This window comes from Tympanuchus pallidicinctus, unplaced genomic scaffold (genome assembly GCF_026119805.1).
Source record: "Tympanuchus pallidicinctus isolate F22 unplaced genomic scaffold, pur_lepc_1.0 scaffold12, whole genome shotgun sequence".
Taxonomy (NCBI): Eukaryota; Metazoa; Chordata; class Aves; order Galliformes; family Phasianidae; genus Tympanuchus; species Tympanuchus pallidicinctus.
Genome location: NW_026294637.1, coordinates 11,133,538 through 11,154,991, shown reverse-complemented (window position 1 = coordinate 11,154,991; position 21,454 = coordinate 11,133,538). Strand labels below are relative to the sequence as shown.

At 35.8% G+C, this 21,454-nt stretch overlaps 1 protein-coding gene across 1 annotated transcript; it reads right to left on the bottom strand.

The window, feature by feature from the left end:
* Positions 1–337: 337 nt before the first annotated feature.
* On the bottom strand, positions 338–21,304 carry LOC128075313 (aromatase). The gene is made up of 10 exons (XM_052671945.1): positions 21,289–21,304; positions 15,017–15,181; positions 13,733–13,883; positions 11,103–11,257; positions 9,686–9,862; positions 8,857–8,971; positions 7,890–8,004; positions 7,117–7,279; positions 5,571–5,812; positions 338–2,972 (listed from the first exon to the last, which is right to left on the bottom strand). The coding sequence occupies exons 2-10, from the start codon at positions 15,156–15,158 to the stop codon at positions 2,724–2,726; spliced, it is 1,509 nt and encodes a 502-aa protein (XP_052527905.1). The 5' UTR covers positions 15,159–15,181; positions 21,289–21,304; the 3' UTR covers positions 338–2,723.
* Between the last annotated feature and the right edge of the window lie 150 nt (positions 21,305–21,454).

The window sequence follows — 21,454 nt, the reverse complement described above, 5'->3', positions numbered from 1 at the left end:
GTATTAACTCAGCTGTGTTAGAAAATACAAAGAGTTTACAATCTAATAAATTGACAATTGTTTATTCCTGTTTAAATTCATTTTCACTCCTAGCGCTTGTAAAATTCCGGGATAAATATTTTTGAGAGTGTCTCATGGTGTTTGAAAATGAATAGATTTTTTGAAGAGCATTGGAGAGTTCTCATGAGTTCTAGTGTATGCCATTTGCTCCCTGTATCTAGTATTCTAATATTATTTTAATATCAGTTTGATTTCATACACATTCATACATTTAAACCTTTTTGTCATCTATTTTGTATTTAGATTAGGAAAACATGATGAAACATAATTAAAAGCATGTTTTTGTGCATACAGACTTTATTTGATGATCACTTATTTTCTAACAATGTATTACATCTATGTGCTCTGAGCAGCCCATATTCATAGTGATGTATTAAACAGTCTTCAGGTTTGATCTGTGTTAATAAACTGAACGCCAATGGAAAAGTCACTTAATAGATTTGATACAGCTGTAAAGGTCACCTACGCTTTTACAGTATCTGGTAATAAAACACCGTTTAAAATTAGTTATATACAATGGCATATATGCATCTAGAAGATTTAAATTGTTTATATCCACATGGCAAGCTTTGAAATGCTGTTTCATCAATTACCATTCTCAAAGATGTGGTGAAATAGGCCTCGTCATGCAAATATTCATGCAAATAGACCACTGTATGACAGTCATAAAAGAGATATGGAGAACTGGGCTCAGGTTATGTAGCAGCTCAGGTTAACTAATGGGCCCATTGTCAAAATACGGGCAAAAATAAGTACTACAGAAACTTGAGGACCAGAATCACTATCTGCAAAGCATATGAGAAAGAGTGCACCTGAATTACAATGCAAAATAATTCTGCATCCTTTGCTGACAAAAAGTAAAAAATGAAACTGCTTTTCTTTCATAGAATAATAACAGTAATCACATGTCTGAAATTCCAGCCTTTAAATTTAACAGTATATATTAAAGAAATCAGAGCAGAGTGCATTTTTCAACTATCTACATGATTTCATGTAATTGTTTTAAAATTTTAGTGATAAAAGTTGTTTAAGGAGTTTATTATTTTCAACCTTGAGAATAAATTTATTCTGAACCTATAACTGAGATAGAAACCACAGAGTAAATGATCCCTGTTCAAAATGTTGGTGTGTGAAATAAATGAAGATGCACAATGTGTAAAATTATAGGTTATTCCCAAGCAAAATAAGGTTCAGTGGATTCTTTTCTTTTCCCCAGCTGACTCAATTTCTTAGTTTAAAAGCTACAAAGGATATAGAATGAGGTTATATGGGATATTCAAAATGTTCACGTCACTTTGCCTCTTAATGACTAAAAAGATGGAAATTCTACTTATGTGCATCTTCAGATGCACAGATTTGTCTGTATTCACAGGCTGTAAGAGACTGCGCGTTTCTGGTGTCGCTTTTGGGCACTGTGCCAATCCTATGGAGAAGGTATGAAAGTAACCTAGCTGCAATAAATCATTCTTCTTTCAAGTCTGATGTATATGTTTTCAAATTCCTGTAGACCACTTCTATGCTGTTTTGACCTAAATGTGCAGCTCTTATCCATCAACAATTCCATTCTGGCCTAATTCATTACCCTTGTCTGGAACAAACAGTTATTTATTGGTTGTGAGTAGTTTTTGCATGCTACTTGAATAAATCTTAGTCTGCTGGACCTGCACCTGAGAGCAGTGATCCAAAGGACCAGATTAATTAACATAATTAAGTTTTCTAAACAAGTATATAAACTATAAACAGAAAAATAAAATGTTTAAATGACTTTGGAGGAAAAGCTGAACATAAACTTTTTGTTCCTTAGTTAGTTTTATCAAGGCACTTTATCCTGAAAGCCTCTTTCTTTAGTTTATGTGGTAAGGACACTGAAGCTTACCGAAAATGGAAAATCTTTGCCAGAGAATGCTGGCAGTAAACCCAGAAAATCTTTTTCTTTTTGACCAAGGAAGAGAATCATCATTAGGCTAGTAGAGATGCCAACAAATATCTAACTATACTCTACAAATTTCCATATATTTTCCATTTGCAGCAAGAAACTTGGGTAGTTACGTAGCTCTGCTGTAAAGGACCAAGTCTAAACCTGAGGCTGGAGGAAATCATTATTAGTACCATACTACTACTACTGTAGTTACATTAGTACATGTATTTTTTTTTAAGCATGATAGCTTTCTGTATTTTAAATCATTTCATAGTCTTGAAGTCAAATTTAGCATTCTTCAGATGTTTTCAAAAACAGATGATTAGAACTTTCACACCAAGTACTGCTATGTCCAACTGGAGGGGTGGGAGGATGAAACGAAATTCCAGGATGAGTCCTAGAATTTAGCACGAACAGGCAGGTGATTTTGACCCTCAAATGTCTGACCTTGCACCGTTTGAAAAGCAGGGCTGAACTTCATCTGAACTTGATGGTTTAAAAAGTAGTCAGGAATCCTGTGTATAGGGTGGCATCACCTGACAACAGGACTGTTTTGAGAATTTGGACTTATTGCATTGCAGTGGAATTTATGGCCAGAACACGTTGTGTTGTGCAGGCAAATAAGTGGATGCTTGGTGTAGTGGTTTAGTTGCAACAAAATGTTTTATGTTACATCTTTACCTGGGAATGAAGAGCATTTCTTAAAGTGGCTGAGAACACCCTGTAATGTTAATGCTGATCCCCTTTAATCACTGTGATTCTTGTCTGGGCTTCTTGGTGTAAAAACCATCTCCAGCAGAGGCTGCCTTTCTATTGGGTGCATGGATAAGTCATTGTTTTTCTGGATGTTGTTAAGTCCACTTCCTTTCATTGTCTGCACTCTGCACCGTCTCAGAAGAGTCACCAGAATTGCTTTCATCATTACCATGGCAATAAACTTTCCTACACAGCCCCGGGGGCCAAATCCAAATGGCTGGAAATAGCGTGATGGAACCTGTGCAGAATAACATGAGGAATAAACTTTAAGGCAAAATTTTCTTGATAAAATCAGGTAGAAAAATGCTGGAAATCTGTAGTGTGGATAGGGAAGAAGCATGGAAAGAATCTTTTAAGGAAAATTGCTTCCTTCCTTATTTCTAAGCTATGTCTTGACTTCACACTGCTGCTGCTGTTACTGAATGGTCTTCCCACACAAGTCAGGCCAAAACATGGAAATAAATACAGGAAATAACTGTGCCTTTTCGAATGCAAAGGTAGCAGGAAAGGTAAAGTTGAAGCAGTTAAATTCTGCCACGTGTTTCATTTTGCTTGTCCCCTGAGAACTACAGGGATTTTATCACAGGCTGTGAATAGAGTGAAGGTTTCACTTTAATATGTGCTAAAGTACATTTAAAAACTTCTGAACGTTTTCAAAATGTGATTCTGAGAAATGAGCAATTTTCTCATAAAATGCAATGTTGAAAATCTTTTTTTTTTAATATTTATAAAATGATTATCTCTTGTTCTATCAACTAAAATGTGAAATGTAAGATTTCCAGAACTGCTGAAGAATGCATAGAAAACTTCTCCTACCTTTGTCAACACTGAATAGATCAACTATCCAAACAGTCCCCTGAAACATGAATGTTACTGCTTATGATGTACCAAGGCACTTGGTATGAATAAAGAAAAGCAATTAGGTAATTTTTTTCTTCATTAATGTATTAAAAAGAATGTTAGCTGTGTGCTTTTGATTTCCTTTTGAATCCAGAATTAGAATACAGAAGGATGCTTCATGTTAAATTTTCTAGAGAAATTATCCTTTCCCCTCATTTTTTACCTGTTCAAATCATTTCAAATAAACTGAGATATATACTTTTTCAAAAACGATAGATAAATACAAATGCTTATAATACAAAGCAAGGGCAGCAGCTGGCAGTATAGCTCAATGGCAAGCACGCAGCCTGTGAAAATGGAAAAATATTTAGATTCTAACAATGTCATCTTATAAATAATGGTGTGGATTGTTACTTGCTTAGAGAACTGTGAGAGAATTGTGCTTGCTAGAATAATTATGTGGCAAACATCATACATCAAATCAGTTAGAAAATATGTGGCTAAACATTTGGTCAAGGGGAAATATTTTTAGAAGCTAAGTGTGCTTATAAAATAAGCAAGAAATCCATTTTTGTAGAAATGTCTAGAATGAAAACAATGGGTGGCAAAATGGAATTACATTGAGTAGTTCAGTAAACTTGATCAGTTACTCTATCTTTGATTTTTCTACATGTATCTGGCTTGAGCATACATAACCTTTTCTCCCTCATTTCTTAATTGTCTTCATGTGTTTTACTATTTCTGAAGTATCACAGTGGCTCTTCTCTTTATTTCTTTAGAACTGAAGTTTCTTGTTGTGAGCACCTCTGTGTGCATCTTCTAACATCTTAGGGAAAAAAAAGTTTTGCCTGGTAGTAAAATGAATTCAGATTTGTTATTCAGTTGTAGAAAGGATTAACCCTTTAGCTTTAGCCCCATACGACTTTTATAACTGACAGGCCACTAGACCATATAAAGAGGATGCTTATATACCATGAAAATCTGTTCATATGTGAAAAAAGGCTAACATTGCACAGCTGAGATTCCCTTAACAGGGAAATTGGTAATGCCTTCCATTCTTGCATGGCTGGCTGTTTGTTCTAGAGATGTAGCTAACAGCCTCCTAGCTGTGCTAGCTAGCACTTAATATTTCATATTTTGTGTCCTCTCTTTCTTGGATAGCAGCATCTTTCATTTCCACCTGCACTGGTTAACAGTCAAAAACAAGGAGTCAAATTTGCCATGGAACTGGTCTGTCTTTTTTCAGTGCACTTCTAATTTCTCCATATGATTACTGCTGAACAAGTATATTTTTGGTAGACAATTCATTTGATCAGTAATCAGAAGAACAAAGTTCTGAATGAAAAGAATCTCAAGAATAATTTACAGTAGTAGGGGGTTACAAATAGAAAAAATTCTTTTGGGAGTTGGAGTGAAACTTAGATTAAATGGTGTGTTGCACTGGGACAGTATTACCCAGCATTTGCATTACTGAACTGATTACAATTTAGGATTGCCAATTCAGTCTATAAAAGATGAGTATTTTTACTTAATGTTTGTTTGTATTTATTAATACATAAAATGGGTGCCAGAGTCTGTCTCTTGGGAATTACTGTGCTGCTTCACTTCACCAGAGATTCCCTGCACTGCCTCAGATCTTTATGTACTGCTTGCATGGCTGTAGCTCCCTAAAGCCTCTCTATTTTGCCTAGCGTCAGAGATGGTGGTAAAGGTGTGTGTCTTAGACAGTCTTCAGTGGCATTTTTAAATTGAGATGCCTGCAAAAATTCTTGTTTTCAATGATGTTATTTTTGAATGATAAGACACTTCGATGGGAAAATGCCCACCTAGCTCTAATAAAAACAATAGTAATAAGCAGGATGTACACCTGGCTAGATAGGCAGTTAGTCACAGGGAAAACAGCCTTGGTCACAAAGGTCTTGATCAAAATAGGAGGAACATACATTGTCAACAAATAATATCCAATATCCTGTAGGAAATAAGGTGGAAAACTTACATTCTTCTCAAAGTTTTCAAGAGAAAACTCATTCGGTTTTGGGAAGAATTCAAGCTTGTGCATACGTCCAATGTTAAGAATAATGTTTGTCCCCTTTTTCACAGGATAGCCATCAATTACATCATCTTGCAAAGCTTTTCTCATGATTAAGTCCACAACTGGCTGGTATCTCATACTCTCATAAATAAAATTCTCCACAATTTTGAGGTTTGGCATGTCATCACTCTGTACATCTCTGTCACCTTCAGGAATAAAACAAATGGTGAAGCAGTTGGTTATGAATTTATTAGATGCATCATACAAATTCCAAAATATTTTGGGAAGATTTTCAGTTCCTGAAATGGCAGGAAGTACCCATCAGCTTCTGTGTAATTTCATGTATCCTTTCCATTTGGAAACCCACCCCCCACCTAGTGAGCAATACAGGACAAGGAGAAGGCTGAGGTACTCAACACATTTTGCCTCAGTCTTCACTGGCAAAGCACAGTTTGTTTTAGTGGACTTCAAGATAGTTGTACTCTGATGTATAAGGATTTTATAGCAGTTGTACGTAGTGATGAATATGAGGCTAACCTCTGATACTGTATTCCAAGTACAGTAAGAAAAACCCTTTGTACTATGTTGTGGTGGAAGATTTTGCTGCTGTTATGCTGAACAGGATTCAAAGTGTTTGCAGGAGCCGGGTAAAGTGACAAGAAGGCTCACTCTTTGGGTTTCCCAGATATTCCTGGATTTCCTTCAGTTGTAACACTTTTGGATCATTCAGAAAAATTTCTATAAGAAGACAAAGGGAAAGGCAGTCTCCTAACTCAAGTAGGAAAAAGAGGCTGAAACAATGACAAGAAGTTTGAGGTAACATCATAGCCCTTCCTTTGTATTTGAGACTGAAAGTACCTTAGAGAAAGAGGAAAGGATTTTTTAATATGCTTGCCAGTGCTTAACTGACCACAGGATTGGATGAAGTTAGTTTCTATGTAGTTTGGTGGAGTTCAAACTTTGAATGAAGGCTAGAGAAAGGGAGAATACAACCTTAAAATATTTTGATTGTTTTGAGTAGTTCATCATTAGTATTTAAAGAGGAGACCAGTTTGAGATCAAAATGGATGACAGCAGAATGATATAACAATTGTAGTTTTCTTTAACGTTACCGTTCTGCGGTCATAGTGAAACTTCGGTTCTGTGAGAGAGAAATATTGATGTTTAGAAGTATTTGAAATGAGTGTCCCCTTTTACTATTGCAAGGTAAATTGAAAATAATTTCATTGGAACTTCTGAGGTGATTTGTACTGCTGTTTTTATGGGATAAGTATTTTTTTCTCAGAATTGTCAATTCTGATGAATCCTGATAGAATTTATCTTAAAAATGGTTCATCTTTCTCTTGATCTTGAATAAATTTGTCCACATAAAGTGGTAGCTCGTATACGTTAGAGCAAACAATTATGTTAGAAGAAAATCCTTAGAATTTTCAGACGTTGAGTGAGAAACTAGATCACTGCACAAGCAAAATTATATTCCTGCACCACTGACTTTGCAACCCCTACTTACCCATAACAGTTTCAATCTCTCTCATCATCATCTCCTCCACTGTGGGGTGCTCTGCAATCAGTATTAGCATAAAGAAGAGAGTCACAGACAGAGTGTCAGGAGCAGCGATCATCATCTCCAGCACACACTGGTTCACGTTCTCAGCAGTCAGATCGCCTCTGTTCTAGAAAAATTGGGGAAAAAATTGGGGAAAATGTTGACTGCCAACCTGATGCCAAATATCCCATAGCAGTAGTATGGAATGGACCTAGAATACATTTAAATGAAAATCGAGATCTTGATTTTCACAAGTCTCATCCCTTATCTTTTAAGAAGGATTCTTTTTTTCTTTTGATATAAATATATGTTTTAATAGGTGCGTATGATTTTACAAAAAAGTGAGGCTTTGTTCTTATCTCAGATTCTTACTGATTTATTACCTTTCCCCACACAGTATGTGAGCTGTCAGAGATTATGCAAGATAGGATTTACACAGTACTTGGGGCCTTTGCAAGTAAAAGGCAATGCAGCAAGATAAAACATGGGGGTCAAAGAGAGAGCATATCCCTGGGTGCTCTTCACTCAATGGTTTTCAGGATGCCGTTTAAGGTGTGAATAACCAGGATGCTGTTTAAGCCAGCTGATTGAGAGACTCCTTCAAACTGACTAACTTGTATCCCTTCTTGATGATCTGAATTTGATATGTGATCTCTAAATTGTAAATTCTCTATTGCTATTGAAAGAAAATGGACAGAAAAATCAAAGTTGGCAAAATTTTAGTATATTGCCAATACCTGTGCAAAAATCAGCTGGGATGCAAAATCCATGTGCTCATCCAACTTTTCAACAGAGGAAAGCTTTTGTCGTTTCTGTTCTATTAAGATTTCCATTGCTCCTTTCAAATCTTTGCTGAAAGTGGATAAAATCCAATATATTAATATTTGAAGCCTTTTAGTGTATGATTAAGTATAGATAATGTTCAGAAACATGAAGGTTATACCCATGAAAACATCTAAGGATAGAATTTCAGTATTCTTTAGAATGGCTACATGGTAATTATATGATGAGACATACTGTCAACAGTATGCATTTTGATTTTGGAAAAATGACATTGAATAGCTTTTATTTTGCATTTTCAATTAGTTACAGATTTGAAGGCCACGTTCTTGTAGAAAGACTGTGCTTATAGGGGGGTAAATACACTTAAAATTCAAGCTTGGTAAGCTTCTTTTTATATACAGTATAAAACAGCAAATTAGAGCATCAAGACAGAAGAGGAAGTTTGTACTTTTACAAACAGGAAGGTGGCAAAACCTATTTATTCCTTACTTAAAGAAAAAAATGTTGAAATGCACTGTCATGCTAAACACCAAGTTTTAGCTCAAAACTCAGCCACTCCTCCAAAAAAATGCACATTGCAGACACCAGTAAGTAGAATCATAGGATCATAGGTCTTTTCCAACCTTGGTGATTCTAAAAGATCACCCAGTCCAACCATTCACCTATTGCCAAAGGAGAATTAGATGGAGGGATTATGGAATTATTTTGGTAAGAAAATTAGAGCTGTGTAGACAAGGACTTTAAATGGCCCCTGAGATCAGCCTCTTCATAGCATTTTTCTTTCCTGGGTTTGTAGAAAGTGGCCTTCAGTCAGTCACCATTGAAATTTTTACAATTTACATTCTAAGAGAAAGATTTGAAGAAAGATCTTTCTAGAAAGTAAGAATCTTAGGCAAATCTGTAGAAATTGTTGATACTTACGCTGCCTCTTCATACTTCTTGCAAAGCCAAGAAATCTTAAAAAATATGTCGGGCTTTAATAGAAGAGCTTGCCAAGCATCAAAGTAGTTCTGAATCTTAAGAACAATGGCACTTTCTGAAAATAGATGTAAATAAACAGCAGTATAAAATCTAAACTTCAATAGTCAAACAGCAGAAATGCTTCAGGGAAAATAATAAGGAGGCCCTGCTCCTGCTAAGTTGACAGGATAAACATTTTTTAGTAGATGCTGTTAGGATTGTAGAACATTGTAGATGAGGTACATTTCTTTGTAGAAACTCTTGGTAGGTAGGGAAAAGGAGATGGTGTGTCAACTAGAGATGTTCTCCCATGGGAGAACAGAAGCAGAACTCTCTTGCAGTGTGTTGAAATGTGTAAATTTACGTATCATGGTAATATTATTTTGGTCAAATGGACTTGAGGGTGAAAGAATCAGAGAGAAGATTGGGTTAATTTTCATTGCTATAATTTCATTTGGTGGGAAGGTTTTTGATTCTTACATGGCGATAATGTTGGGATTGAAGCATAAAAACTTCTTTAGATGTGAAAAGCTTTGTGTGTGTATATATATATATATGTATATATACATATATATATATATACATATATATATATATACACACACATATATATATATATATATTTGATCCAAAAAATATTCTCATGATTAGAATTATTTACCAATTTCAACAAATCATTTAGGGATGTAATAGTGTGTCCTTGTTCTGTTTTCTGAAACAATAACTCTAAGTGATGTCAACAAACATTTCTTGTTTATGCACATGAAGTATAAAATAAAGCTGTTGGTACCATCCAAAGGGACCCCTAAAAAGAGCTTGTTAGATGTGTCAAGCATGATCCGTCTCATGAGGTTCAACACATTGACGTTTCCTACTTCAGTGGTCACTTCTTCTAGTTTGTCCAGGTGAACAATTGTTGATTCAACACAAATGGCTATCATGCGCACAAGACCGGGACCAGACAGGGCTGTAAATACAAAGATGCAAGATGATCAAAAGCTTCATTAAATTTTATACTTTATTGCTAATTTGCTAGCAATTACGATGTTAGTAAAAAGTTTTCAAAAAAACGTAGCCTAAGTGGCTGGAATAAAATCATTCTGCATTTTTAGTTAGAATGGCAAGAAACACAAAGACCAAACTTCATTTGCATCCGTCCACTTTGTGTTTAGTGTTGGTTCACGCCATGTTAGGCGTTTGGCACTATTTGTGCTGCTTTTTGGTGCAGGAGGTAAATATCCTCTGTAGAGGCACTGTGGGCAGCCTGTCTCGCTCACAAGTACGCTGAGCAGGGATGTTAGTTTGGGAGCTCATAGGGAGGACAACCAGCTTTTCTGGGAATGCATCTCCTGGGTAAACAGCACAGAAGCTCTGCAGTAAGCTGCTGGCAACCTATGGTGCTGCTGTGGACATATTGAAGCTTGCTCTAGTAGAACACTCTGCATTACCCTATATTAGTCTGTTCAGCTGTGGATGCTGGAGATAATGTCATGAGGGATATTTTCTGTCTTTTCATTTCAAGAAACCAAACGTTCTTCTGCTGTGTAATTCAGTGGGATTTTATGACGAGCTTTAGCTGGAATGAACTCAGCGCTGAGTGCCCCAGGTACTCTAATTAAATTACTTTTCCATGTAAGAACTTCTGTAATTGCCTGAAGTACGTTATTTGATCAAATACATGTGGAGAGGGGTTGTACATTTGCAATTGAGAAGAGAGGCTGTCTGGCTCATAAATCGAGAGAGCTAGTACTTCTAGGAATATGTAGGAAAGATATTATTTTTTCCTGCTGTCTTCAGCCAGCAAAGAGCAGCTGATAGTTTTCAATTTCAAAATCAAGTACGAAAGGCCTGGATATCATAGGAAGTATGGACAGAAACGTGGACAGAATCTGCTAACTACATTTATGGAAGTGCTAGCTGAGCTCATGTGAATATTGGAATATTGGAATAATTGTGAATACTTGTAATTGAAATTACAAGTAATTTCAATTATTTTTACACTTGATTTGTGGGCATTATTTTTTTTTTTCTTTTCAAATACCATAACAAGCACAGTAAATGTGAAAGAACGTGTGTGAAAAAGTGTTTTGAGATCATAAACAGAGAACTGTTCCCTCTAGTTTAATTATGCACTGGACACACAACATTTCAGAAAGAAACAGACCATGTGATAGAGTGGCACGGTGTGTTAATGCGCACTGACCTACCTTTGGTGAAGAAGGGTCGGATTTCCTTCCAGTGTGCCGGGTTGTTATTAAATATAATCCCATTTTCATACATGCCAATGCATTGTAATCCAAGCTTGCTCCCAAATCGAGAAACGTAATTCCAGTGTTTCATTACGTGGAATACGCTTGAGGATCTAAGAAAGAGAAGTGGGGAGAAAAGAATAAAATGCAATTTCAAAGATTATACACAGAATGTTTTTCTGATACTCTCAGAAGGGCTGACTTGCATTCTTAGTTTATTCTTGACATTAAATGTTGCTCCTATTACATAATTAAAAAAATGATTGAATGGCTTCAGAATTTTTATTAGAGCATCAATGTATTCTATCTGTATTTAAACCAGTTAAAATACAGTTTCTGATACAGTTTCAGTTAAAACACAAAGGTCACCAAGAGATTTTAATGTAAATAGTGTTTGTACTCTTATAACTTGTACTTCTGATAGGGATCTGTACGTATACTCAGGCAATAACCAGTATCAGATGTTTTAGCAAATTATGTAAAATAGTGACAGATTTGTACATTCTCATATAGTGAAATTCTTCTTCTAACATTAGATCAGTAGTTTTAAATCGATTTCTTTTAAATTTGATATTTGATTTATTTTTCCTTAACGTATTTTTGATGGACATACATAACTCAATCCTACTAACAGCTAATGCGTGCTTTTTAAAATCACTACAGGGGACTTGCTAAGACCCTCAAATGCTCATAACAGAGGCTAAGTAACACTGCCCTAGAAAACTGCAGGTTATATATTGAGCAAAAACATGAGGAATAACACACCGTGAATAAATGAAGCAGCAGAACTGAAGAAGATGTGTTTTACATCCATGTACATTTCTATTCCTTTTATGGTAACGTTCACTGCAGTTGATTGTCTGCATTTCCAGAAGTACCATCCATTGTATTCTACCAATTTCTGTAGTCCTTGTCCAATATTTTGGGAAGAATGGTGTATCTCTGTCTGTTAGTCAATCAATCTATCTATTCATCTACCCTTCTAATTCGTATGTAGGGGTTTGCCGTGAACAGCTTAACTCCAACTGACTCCAATTCTGATATCTATTACTTCCTTGAGTAAGAAAAAGGCAGTAATATGGCAGATTTAAGGGAGTATGATTACTACTTTCATTCAAGGGCATTAAAGATTGCAAATTCTGTTTTTTTCGATGCATTTAGTATTTGTTGTGAGGCATCAGTTTCTCTGTGATGAATAAAATTACCCAGACAGTGATAACTTCATCATGATGCATGTTAAACTTCAACTATGATTCTGTAGCTATTTGGCCATTCCTGAACATGCACAGAAAGCCTAAATGTAGTTGGAACTTTTGGTTATGCGGCATCATAATATTATCAAGAGGAATTATTCATACAAAAGTATATTAAATTGAAAATTTTCTAAAGCCAAGTATGTAGGATGAATGTTCCTAAATAGAAATATAGGTGAATCCAGTACATCCGTTCTTCTGTTTTTACAGTTAACAAGGTTTGTTTTCACATATGTTGGCCAACAGGTTGTGACTAACCCTATTGCTTTGAGATATTTCCTTTAGAGGGAGATAGCATTTTAGCAATGCCAACATGATGAAAATCTGATGAAATGGAAGCTAACCAAAAAGAAGTAAAGCAGTGCTGTAAAGATTATATGTTATGTGATACAAGTAAAAAATACAGACTAAGGAGGAGTGTACACTTACAGAAGTTGGAATATTGTTTGGTTTTGGAGTGAATTTATGAAGCACTCCATAAAAAAGCGATTTTTTTTGTTTGTTTGTTTTTTTGTTTTTAAAGTTAGATATTAGTTCTCCATGTGATGTCAGTGCTTTTAAGCAGAAGATGCCTGAAGAACGGTGATGTATGGCCTGTAATGTCTGATGCATCTATAGCTTTTGTTTCTTAGCAGCACTCCTGAGAAATCCTGTTAGAGTTGTCCTCTCTGCATTGTCTTTCATAAAACTTTACATAATGAGAGCTGAATATGCATTGATTGATATTGCTAATATTTTTTTAATTAATTATGCATAGTAAATCTTTTACTACTGTTTTTTTTTTACTGCTTTTTTTTTTTTTTTTTTTTTTTTAGTACTGTGTGTAATTGAATTCTAGGAGTAATCTCAGTAATTGGAGTGGAATTACTCATGATCCTGTAATGCTGCTTTCACTTAATTACTTTGCTGAATCAGAGCCATAATCTTCAAGAATTGTTCTCATTTTAAGGAGAGTCTTAACACGGGAAACTAAAATTAGGCTTAAAGCTGTGTGGCAGTCAATCAGTCAGCATTCATGTGAAATGTGTCATCCCAATATTAAATGGAATAGTAACTTGTAAGTATCTTTTAGGATTGGGTCATAATTCTTTATGTTCTTTTCCACTTAGAAAATGAGACTCCATCCAGTGGTAGTCTTTAGTAGAGACCTCAATAATCGAGTCTCTAAAGAAACAAAAGATTGGAAAAAGGTCTGTGAACAATAGGAAATAAGAGGATTATGTTATGACAATTTTGTAAAGCAATTACTTCAATTCTACCTCAGAAAGTAGGAAAAACGTTGTAAATCTATGAAACAAATTTTTCATTTTCTTGAAGATAGAAAATAAGGTTTACTTGCTAATTATAAATGTTTCTTCACCGCTGATCCAAACTCTCACGAATTCTCCGTATGTCTTGTTGTAGTAGTTGCAGGCGTTACCTACTCCCATCCAGAGAAATCTCCCATGTGAAATGAGGGGCCCAATTCCCATGCAGTATCCTGGTCCTGAGGGAAAAATAAGGCAAGTTTTCTCTTGTCAGCGTTCACAGACAAGAATATGTCACCAAAAATCACCCCTTTGGAGACTGCCCTTTTTGCATTATGGTCAAGGTTTGCACTGGGCAAGCGACATAAAATCCCTTTGTGAAGTTTTGTCTTACAGAAACTTGCACCTACACTGCTGGAATCTGATTTATTATCTCTGAAAACCTACAAGCCATTCAGTGTGAATACAGCAAATAAAGTTCAGTATTTCTTTATGTGACTTCAAACCATTGCTTTGAGATTGCTTACAACCAGATGAACAATGGCTAGACACCAGAAAGAAGTGGTGTAGAACAAATGCTCAACTTATTTGTGATTCTAATGAATCATTTGAGTGATCTTGGCAATAGCACCTATAAAGTTGAATATCCTTGTTATGTAATTAAGTATAATTTTTTTAATCTCTCTTAATGTAATTATATTTGTCTTAGTCAATAATACTAGAGTGAGAAAATAGATATTTAGAGGAAAGAGTATTTTAGTGCTGTACATTTTTGAAAACAACATGCTGAAATAGGAGCTAAGAAAGGATTCATAAGCACTTAAAGTTATCAGCTAGAACCTACAGTAACTCAGCACTGAATGTCCTTACAACAAAAAGGAGAGAGCATTACAGAATTAGCATGGCTATTGAATCATTTTTAAAGGAGGATTTTCTTCTTCACAGGATGCATACCTTGCCTCTACAATGCCTGTAAAAGACAAAAATCTGCTAAAATCTAAGTAATTTGCCAGATAGTACTTCTTGCTTCTAGTGCAGATAATTCAGTGAGCTTTAAGCATGCGACACATAAAAAGTAGGAATTTATAATGCACATGAAAATATGAACATATAGAATTTGTCAGATGACATTGTATCTTTTTAGCATATACACAACAGAAGCAAAACAAAATGATGTATTTATATGGCTAGGTCAGATTTGTTAGGGAAGTGGTAAGGTTAAATAGAGCCTGATTTCTTTCATCAGTTACTTTAATGTCTGTGTTATTATTTGCTGTGTGCAATTATTATTCAGCATTCCCTTCTCATTTAAATTTGAAAAACTCTAGAAATACTTTGGCAGCTGTTAGGCGATATCATGGAGTTACCTTACCTGGAATTGATGATGTTTCTTCGTGGTTCCATATTAGAAACAGAAGGCAGATGACAATGATGATAGGCACTGTGGCAGCTGGCATCAAGTCTGGTAGCAGGCTGGTGAAGTAGTTCAGTGGATTCAAAGTTTCTGGTATCATCTTTTCCAAATGATTCTGCTTTGCTTTAGAGAGAGAGAGAGAGGGAGGGAGGGAGGGAGATAAAGAAGGGGAAAGAAAAGAGGCAGAGTTTTTTTTTAGAGCTCAAAGCTCTATTCAGATCTGCTCGGTACCTTTCAACCTGCTGGAGGCCCTGTAAATGAGCAAATTACCTCTGAGGTAGCTGTGTTTTATAATGAGACTGACCTGGACTGCTTGCCAGGACAGGCTACGTCACAAGTTGAAAGAGACATGCAGCAGATACTCTCTTTGGCTGGAAAATAACAAAGCTTCTCTGACCTTGATATGAAAGCACACTTTTGGATGCTTTGGCTGTCAAACCTTTCATCTCCAGCATTGGCTTTGTTGGCCAGTACTGAGGGTTACTCCTTGCAAATTGCTAACCAAAACACAAGAAATTAAACTCTCAGCACACGTGGAAGCATTGAATGAGTTCACCCATGGACTTTTATCTCTGTTTCATAGCCTCCTTCCTTCCTGCATGTCTGTAGTGTTAGTCCTTAATTTCCAGAAAGCTTTCTGGAAATGCTTTCTGTACTCCACTCAAAGGTTGACTATAATATATATATTATAGTATATATATATATGTATATGTATATATATAATATATAGTTGTATATGTATATATATAATATATAGTACTATATATATATATATACATATACATATATATATATACTATAATATATATATTATAGTCAACCATTGAGTGGAGTACAAAGTATTGTGTTTCTTTATGGCAATTCTGTTGGTGAACACTTTGAGAAAATTAGTTTCTGCTGTAACAAACATGACCATGGATTATCTGGTCCTTCAGGTTGTAGCCAACACTTTGAGCAGCATGGAAAAGCAAGCAGGTGGACAGCTCTGGGATGTACAGCAGGAGCAGAAGGATTCTTTGAAAATGTTTTGCCAATTTTTGATTTTAAATCATAACATACAAGGAGGAGGATGTGATGATATGAGTGAGAAAATCAATCTTGCATAACCACAGAGAGATTCAGCTTACATCTGCTCTGTAATAAGGCAAAACATTTTCTTAATTCTGCTCTAACAAGAAAAAGGAAAAAGTTTTCTTTGTTCCTCCCACCAGCGATGTTGTTCCTTAATAGGAAGCTTTTTGTTGGGTTTACTTTCAGCAAGTGTTCTTTCTTTTATCTCATGATTTGGTCTCGCAGATGAAAGAACAGCTAACATTGTTGTAACTTCGGGTGCTATCATCATATTAAACTATGCCAAATAAGTGATAGGTGCTTTCTAGACAGTGAGAAATTGATGTTTTCAGGCAAAATGTTTACAGTACAGACCAAACCATGCTGAAGAGGGGAGCAGCAGTGGCTCAAAACCTTGCAGGTGTATGTAATGTTCCTGTATTCTGGGTAATTGCTATGAAAGTCTTTGTGGTCCACACTGACCAAGACATGGTATGCCAGGTGACGGAAAAGTGCACACAATTTCTAGCTAGCAGTACCCCTCTTGTGATATGTACATATCCTGTATGCATCCAGCTGTCACGCATGTTCTGAAAAAGGATTTTGTTACCAGAAAAATTGTTTAAATCACATAACAATATTTTAATTTCACCAATAAAAACTGCTACACGCTAATGGTAATGTTTCCATAATGATACAAGTGAAAATGCTAGCTTTGAATTGCACTGAGTGCTATTTATGTGTATGTGTAGATAGAATCATAGAGTGGTCTTATTTAATCCAGTTCCTTTCACTGAGCTTACAGCACACAGATATGGCTATGCTTCAGGCACATAAGTTCATTTCTTTATTACTTTCTCTCTGGATCTGACTTCATTTTACAGTTTTAAGTTTTTTTAGTGAGTCTTATCTTTTTTTTTTTTCCCCCTCTATGATATGATAGCTACATCAGTGTGCACTTTACTGTTAGATTTATCATTCTTATATCCTGCACCTGACTGCCATGTAAATGAAAGGCAGTGAAAGTACTGTCTTTTATTTGGATCCATTTTGTACTCTGGAACCTGCCTGAAGCACACAAAGCATTAGGAAATGGGGCTCCTTTAGTATTTAAAACAAGAAATTGACACTGCTTGTACTGAGAAATTCTTTGCCCCATTTTGATAAATACGATCCAAGAACACTTCCAGGTTTGGAATTTCTAAATATTTTTTTGTTGGAAAAGTCAGCTTGGCGATGGAAAAATCATTTTGCAAATACTTCAGCTGAACTACTTGTCCTGCTTATGCTCATTTTCTGTGAAGAAAATCTCTCAAGAAAAACTAAAAATTCAGTAAGTAAACTTTATAGATATACAATAAGCAGAAATGGAACACAGCTGAGGTGCATGGAAGAAGTTTTCACTATTCTTGGCTATTTGATCTTGAAATCTTCTGTGGGTGGTTTTCTTTTCCTTGCATCTGAGTGAGGTATGTGTCTGATAAGAGGGTTTTGTTGGTTCTGATTGTTGCTTATATAGGGGGAAGGGGATGGAAGGAAGCTTTTAAAGTCAGAGAGTGGGAGAGTTGGGAAAGAAGCTCATAAGGAAATGCTTTTGTGACATAAATTAATTGGATATGCATACAGGTAATTTTAGAGCTTAGCAGCTGTGAAGCACCTGCCAGCAGGGGGACCTATAGATCATGGATCTTTAACACTTGATTGAAACACTGTGAGAAAATTCTGGGTACTGTTATGTACTCTTCTCTGCAAAAGGTGTTTCAGTGAGTGATAAGAGGGTTCCACAGAAAAGAATTCCATGTATCTAAGTGAAAACTGTATTAATCCCCATTCTTAAAACTGCAACTTGATGCTTAATGGCTATGTTTAATAGAAGGGCAAGCTGTGCATGTAGTTCATAGAAAAATAGAATATAGAATATTTTACAGAATCAGTGGCTGAAATTTACTGATAATTTTGAGGAGCTCATAAGAGTAGTAGAAAACTGTTGGAGACCCATCCTTGAGTCTTAGAATCCTTTCCTCAGCAGTATTTCAGGAAGGATATAGGGAAGAATCTGCTGCTTGTTATGAATCTCCAAATATGAGTGCCCCGTAACAGCATCTGAAGCAGTTTAACTAAAGTTTAACTAAACAGTTTGTATAAGTGAAATTTTAAATAGACCGACTTTGCACAAATATAACTGTTGGATTATGCAGTTCTAGTAAGTCTTCATTTTTCCACATAAAACACTGTAGCCTCCCTCTCTTACTAGTAGCTGATTCTAGATGTTGTCAGTTTACACCCAGTTAAGACTGACAATTTCATACAGACTATAAAGCTTCAGACTTAATTTTCTTGCAAATAACTGCTTGTAGTGGTTTGCTTGTATTTGTTTTGCAGATTTTTCCTCAGTGTGCAACAGTCAGCAGGACGGTGGCTCAAAGTCTCTCTGCACTGGTGTTTCAGTTCATTTCAGCTGTTTGCTTTGATAGTAAACCATGCTACGCTTCCCTTCCTATTACAGAGCAACTTAAGAGCCTGCAAACTGGGGTCATCTTTGATGCAAATAAATCAGGCAGTGTACTCAAGATCTGTGTCTCATGCATACCAACTTTAAGTGGGATTTCAAATAGCATAAAGTGCTTAGATCTAAAGTGAACCCTTTTGAAATGTATGTAGCATGGACCAACTCTACCAATTACTTTTCTTTTTGTAATAACTGCTTCTGTTGGACTATAGTGTTTTCTGATGTTGGCGTGGCCTAAAAGGAACACAGAACTTTTTGACAAATAAAATAGTTGTATTTGCTTTTTTTAAACATGTGAGTATCTTTGCTGGACAGGGACTAAAGCACTTAAAATAGGATGAGAGCTGTCTCTGACTGCACATCAGATTCCTTTAATAGATGTCACGCTGAAGTTCATATGACTATTTCAACACTGCCTTCAAATGGTGGACTTTATTGTGAAATAATAAATTAACATCTGAGCTGTAGAATAAGAAGTCATTTGTAATACTATTTTAAAAGTGGTCACCTTTGTGTAGAACTTCTTCTAAGAACCACAAAAATGAATGCACCTTTTTTGTTCCTCAGTTACGTTCCTTTTGAAGAATTAATCCAAAGTAGGTAGATATTACTGAATGTACTACATACATGTCATGGACAAACCTTGATACAGACAGTTGTCTTGTTTCCTTGAAAGTCCATCAATTCTTTTTCACAACAGCAGAAGTACAAGTATGCTAAAATATGCACTGCCTATAGTTACCTTTTTCAGCCATTTCTAGGGTTTGAGTCAGTAGGTGGAGGATTGGTGTGGCGGGGAAGTTCCATCACACCTAGCATGTAGATGTCATGGAGGAGCCATTTGGAGCTTCTACAGTGGGCTTTTGGTGTTGTGATTTCAGCAAAGATGTGGTCAACTCATATCCAGCTCAGGAGTTCTCTCCTATTTGTGGGCAGTACGTACTATTTTCTTGTAGCTATTTATACAATGTGAACGTGTGAGGCAAGGTACTCTCTGTGCTGCCCAATTTGACTGTACAATAAGGGTTTCTGCTTCCCGAATAATCTATAATTATTTGAATTGGGATTTTTCTTTCAGAAGAATAATGATCTGAAATTAAATCTTGGACCATGTCCTGCTCTGGGCTTTTAATTGCAGTCTGACATGATTTGGAAAAATAACTTGCTAGTTCTTGTACCTTTCAAAAAGGGTCTCGTTGTTGCTTAGGAACTAACATAATGTCTATGAAAAGTACTATCCACATTAGACAGTAAAAGAGTTTCATTTGGAACATACACCTTCTGAAGCAGAATGTCAGTGCATGTACGCCATCTAAAAGAAGTACAGAGAGAAACAAACTTCTGCAGTGTTGGTAAGGCTCTGTATTACTGCCTCTCTACCTCAAAAGTTCCCTTAGAACAGCAGAAGCTCTGATTGTACTCAAAACCCGAAAATGAGTTGTAGTTAGACAAGAGAATGTTTTCTCCAGCATGCTTTCCATCAGATCTGTTTTGAGAGTGCAAAAATAGACCTATATAGGGTTGCTTTGGTTTTGGATATATATATATATTTGCATATAACATCAATTTGCTGTCACTGCTAGGCAGGTATCTTTGTTTGTCATTTGGCAGATTGAAGGCAGCTCTTTGTGCCACAATTACATCTCTGCTGTGATTCTTCTGTTGCTAGCATTACTTTAACCCACATAAGCAGAAAGTTAGTTGACGCAGAAGGCACTGCTGTGTAAGGAAAGTAACTTCAGTTCTTGACTTTTGGCTACAAATATCAACTATTCTCTCGAAGTATGTAAATTAACCTGGAAGAAAATTTCTCTATGTTTCTGAGGAAAAAGAAGGATTAAGAAGAATGTATGAATACTTTCAAACCATTTACCTTTCAGATAACTTTCAGATAGCACTTCCCCACATCAAAAGCTAACAAAGCTAGAGCAAGTCATGAGAGAACAAACCATTTCCAGACTTGTTTCACTTCACGATTTTTTTTAACTTCTCTACTAAAATTCAGTTTTTCCCTCCTGTGACAATGAAACCTGGAAATGCTGGTTTTTCCAAATTTGCTGACAAACGTTAGCTCCAGCTGTTAACTTGCTGTTTGTCTTTAACAGTTTGTCAGTATCCATTCTCTTCTATGTATCATACCTTAACTTTGTCATGCTTTGCATCTTTATGTGAGGTGTAGTGAATGGAGCAAAATTCAGTCCACTCTGAAGTGAAATCAGAGACCACAGAGGCAATGGCTGTGTTTTCTTTTTTCTTTTAGAAATCACCAGAGTTTGTATTTAAAAGAACTAAAAAGTTATAATACTTGATGCAGTAGAAGCACTGGAGGTTTGAATGAGGTGGAAAGTTTCTAAGGATTACTATTCAGCAAGAATGTTGTACTTGCTTTTTTAAAAAGAAACTTTGTAGAAAAATGTCCGTATATTTAACAGTTTATTCTTTTAATGCTAAGAATTTGGTTTAAAATCTGCAGATCTTCCAATCAAAAAATCTATTTAGATACCGGCAACGTATCATCCATATAAAGCTAATTACAGAACGTAATTACAAAAAGTAATCAGCTGAAAGTATACTTACTCCACAAAAACAAAATTAAAAATTGCACACACGTTTCTGTAATGTCCTATTCACACAGTCTGAAGAAAATACAGCATATGAATTAAAAAATTACCTGTGTCCTCCTCTGGATTTTGAGTGAAGAGTGCTATCTTTCTTACTGATGTTCTTCTTTTAAAGATCTGAGTAGGTTTTCTGGTGATCCCTCCCTGTGGCATCTTTTATGCAGGTGCTTCTTGTTGCTAAGAGATCAGTTGCTTAGAGATGGAAGTTTGTTTTTT

Excerpts from the sequence above, each read along its gene's own strand:
- LOC128075313 (XM_052671945.1), bottom strand. The coding sequence starts at position 15,158 with ATGATACCAGAAACTTTGAATCCACTGAACTACTTCACCAGCCTGCTA. Across the intron at positions 7,280-7,889 it reads CCCAGCTGATTTTTGCACAG|AACAGAGGCGATCTGACTGC; the intron begins GTATTGGCAATA and ends CAATTTTTCTAG. Across the intron at positions 2,973-5,570 it reads TTGAAAACTTTGAGAAGAAT|GTTCCATCACGCTATTTCCA; the intron begins GTAAGTTTTCCA and ends TATTCTGCACAG.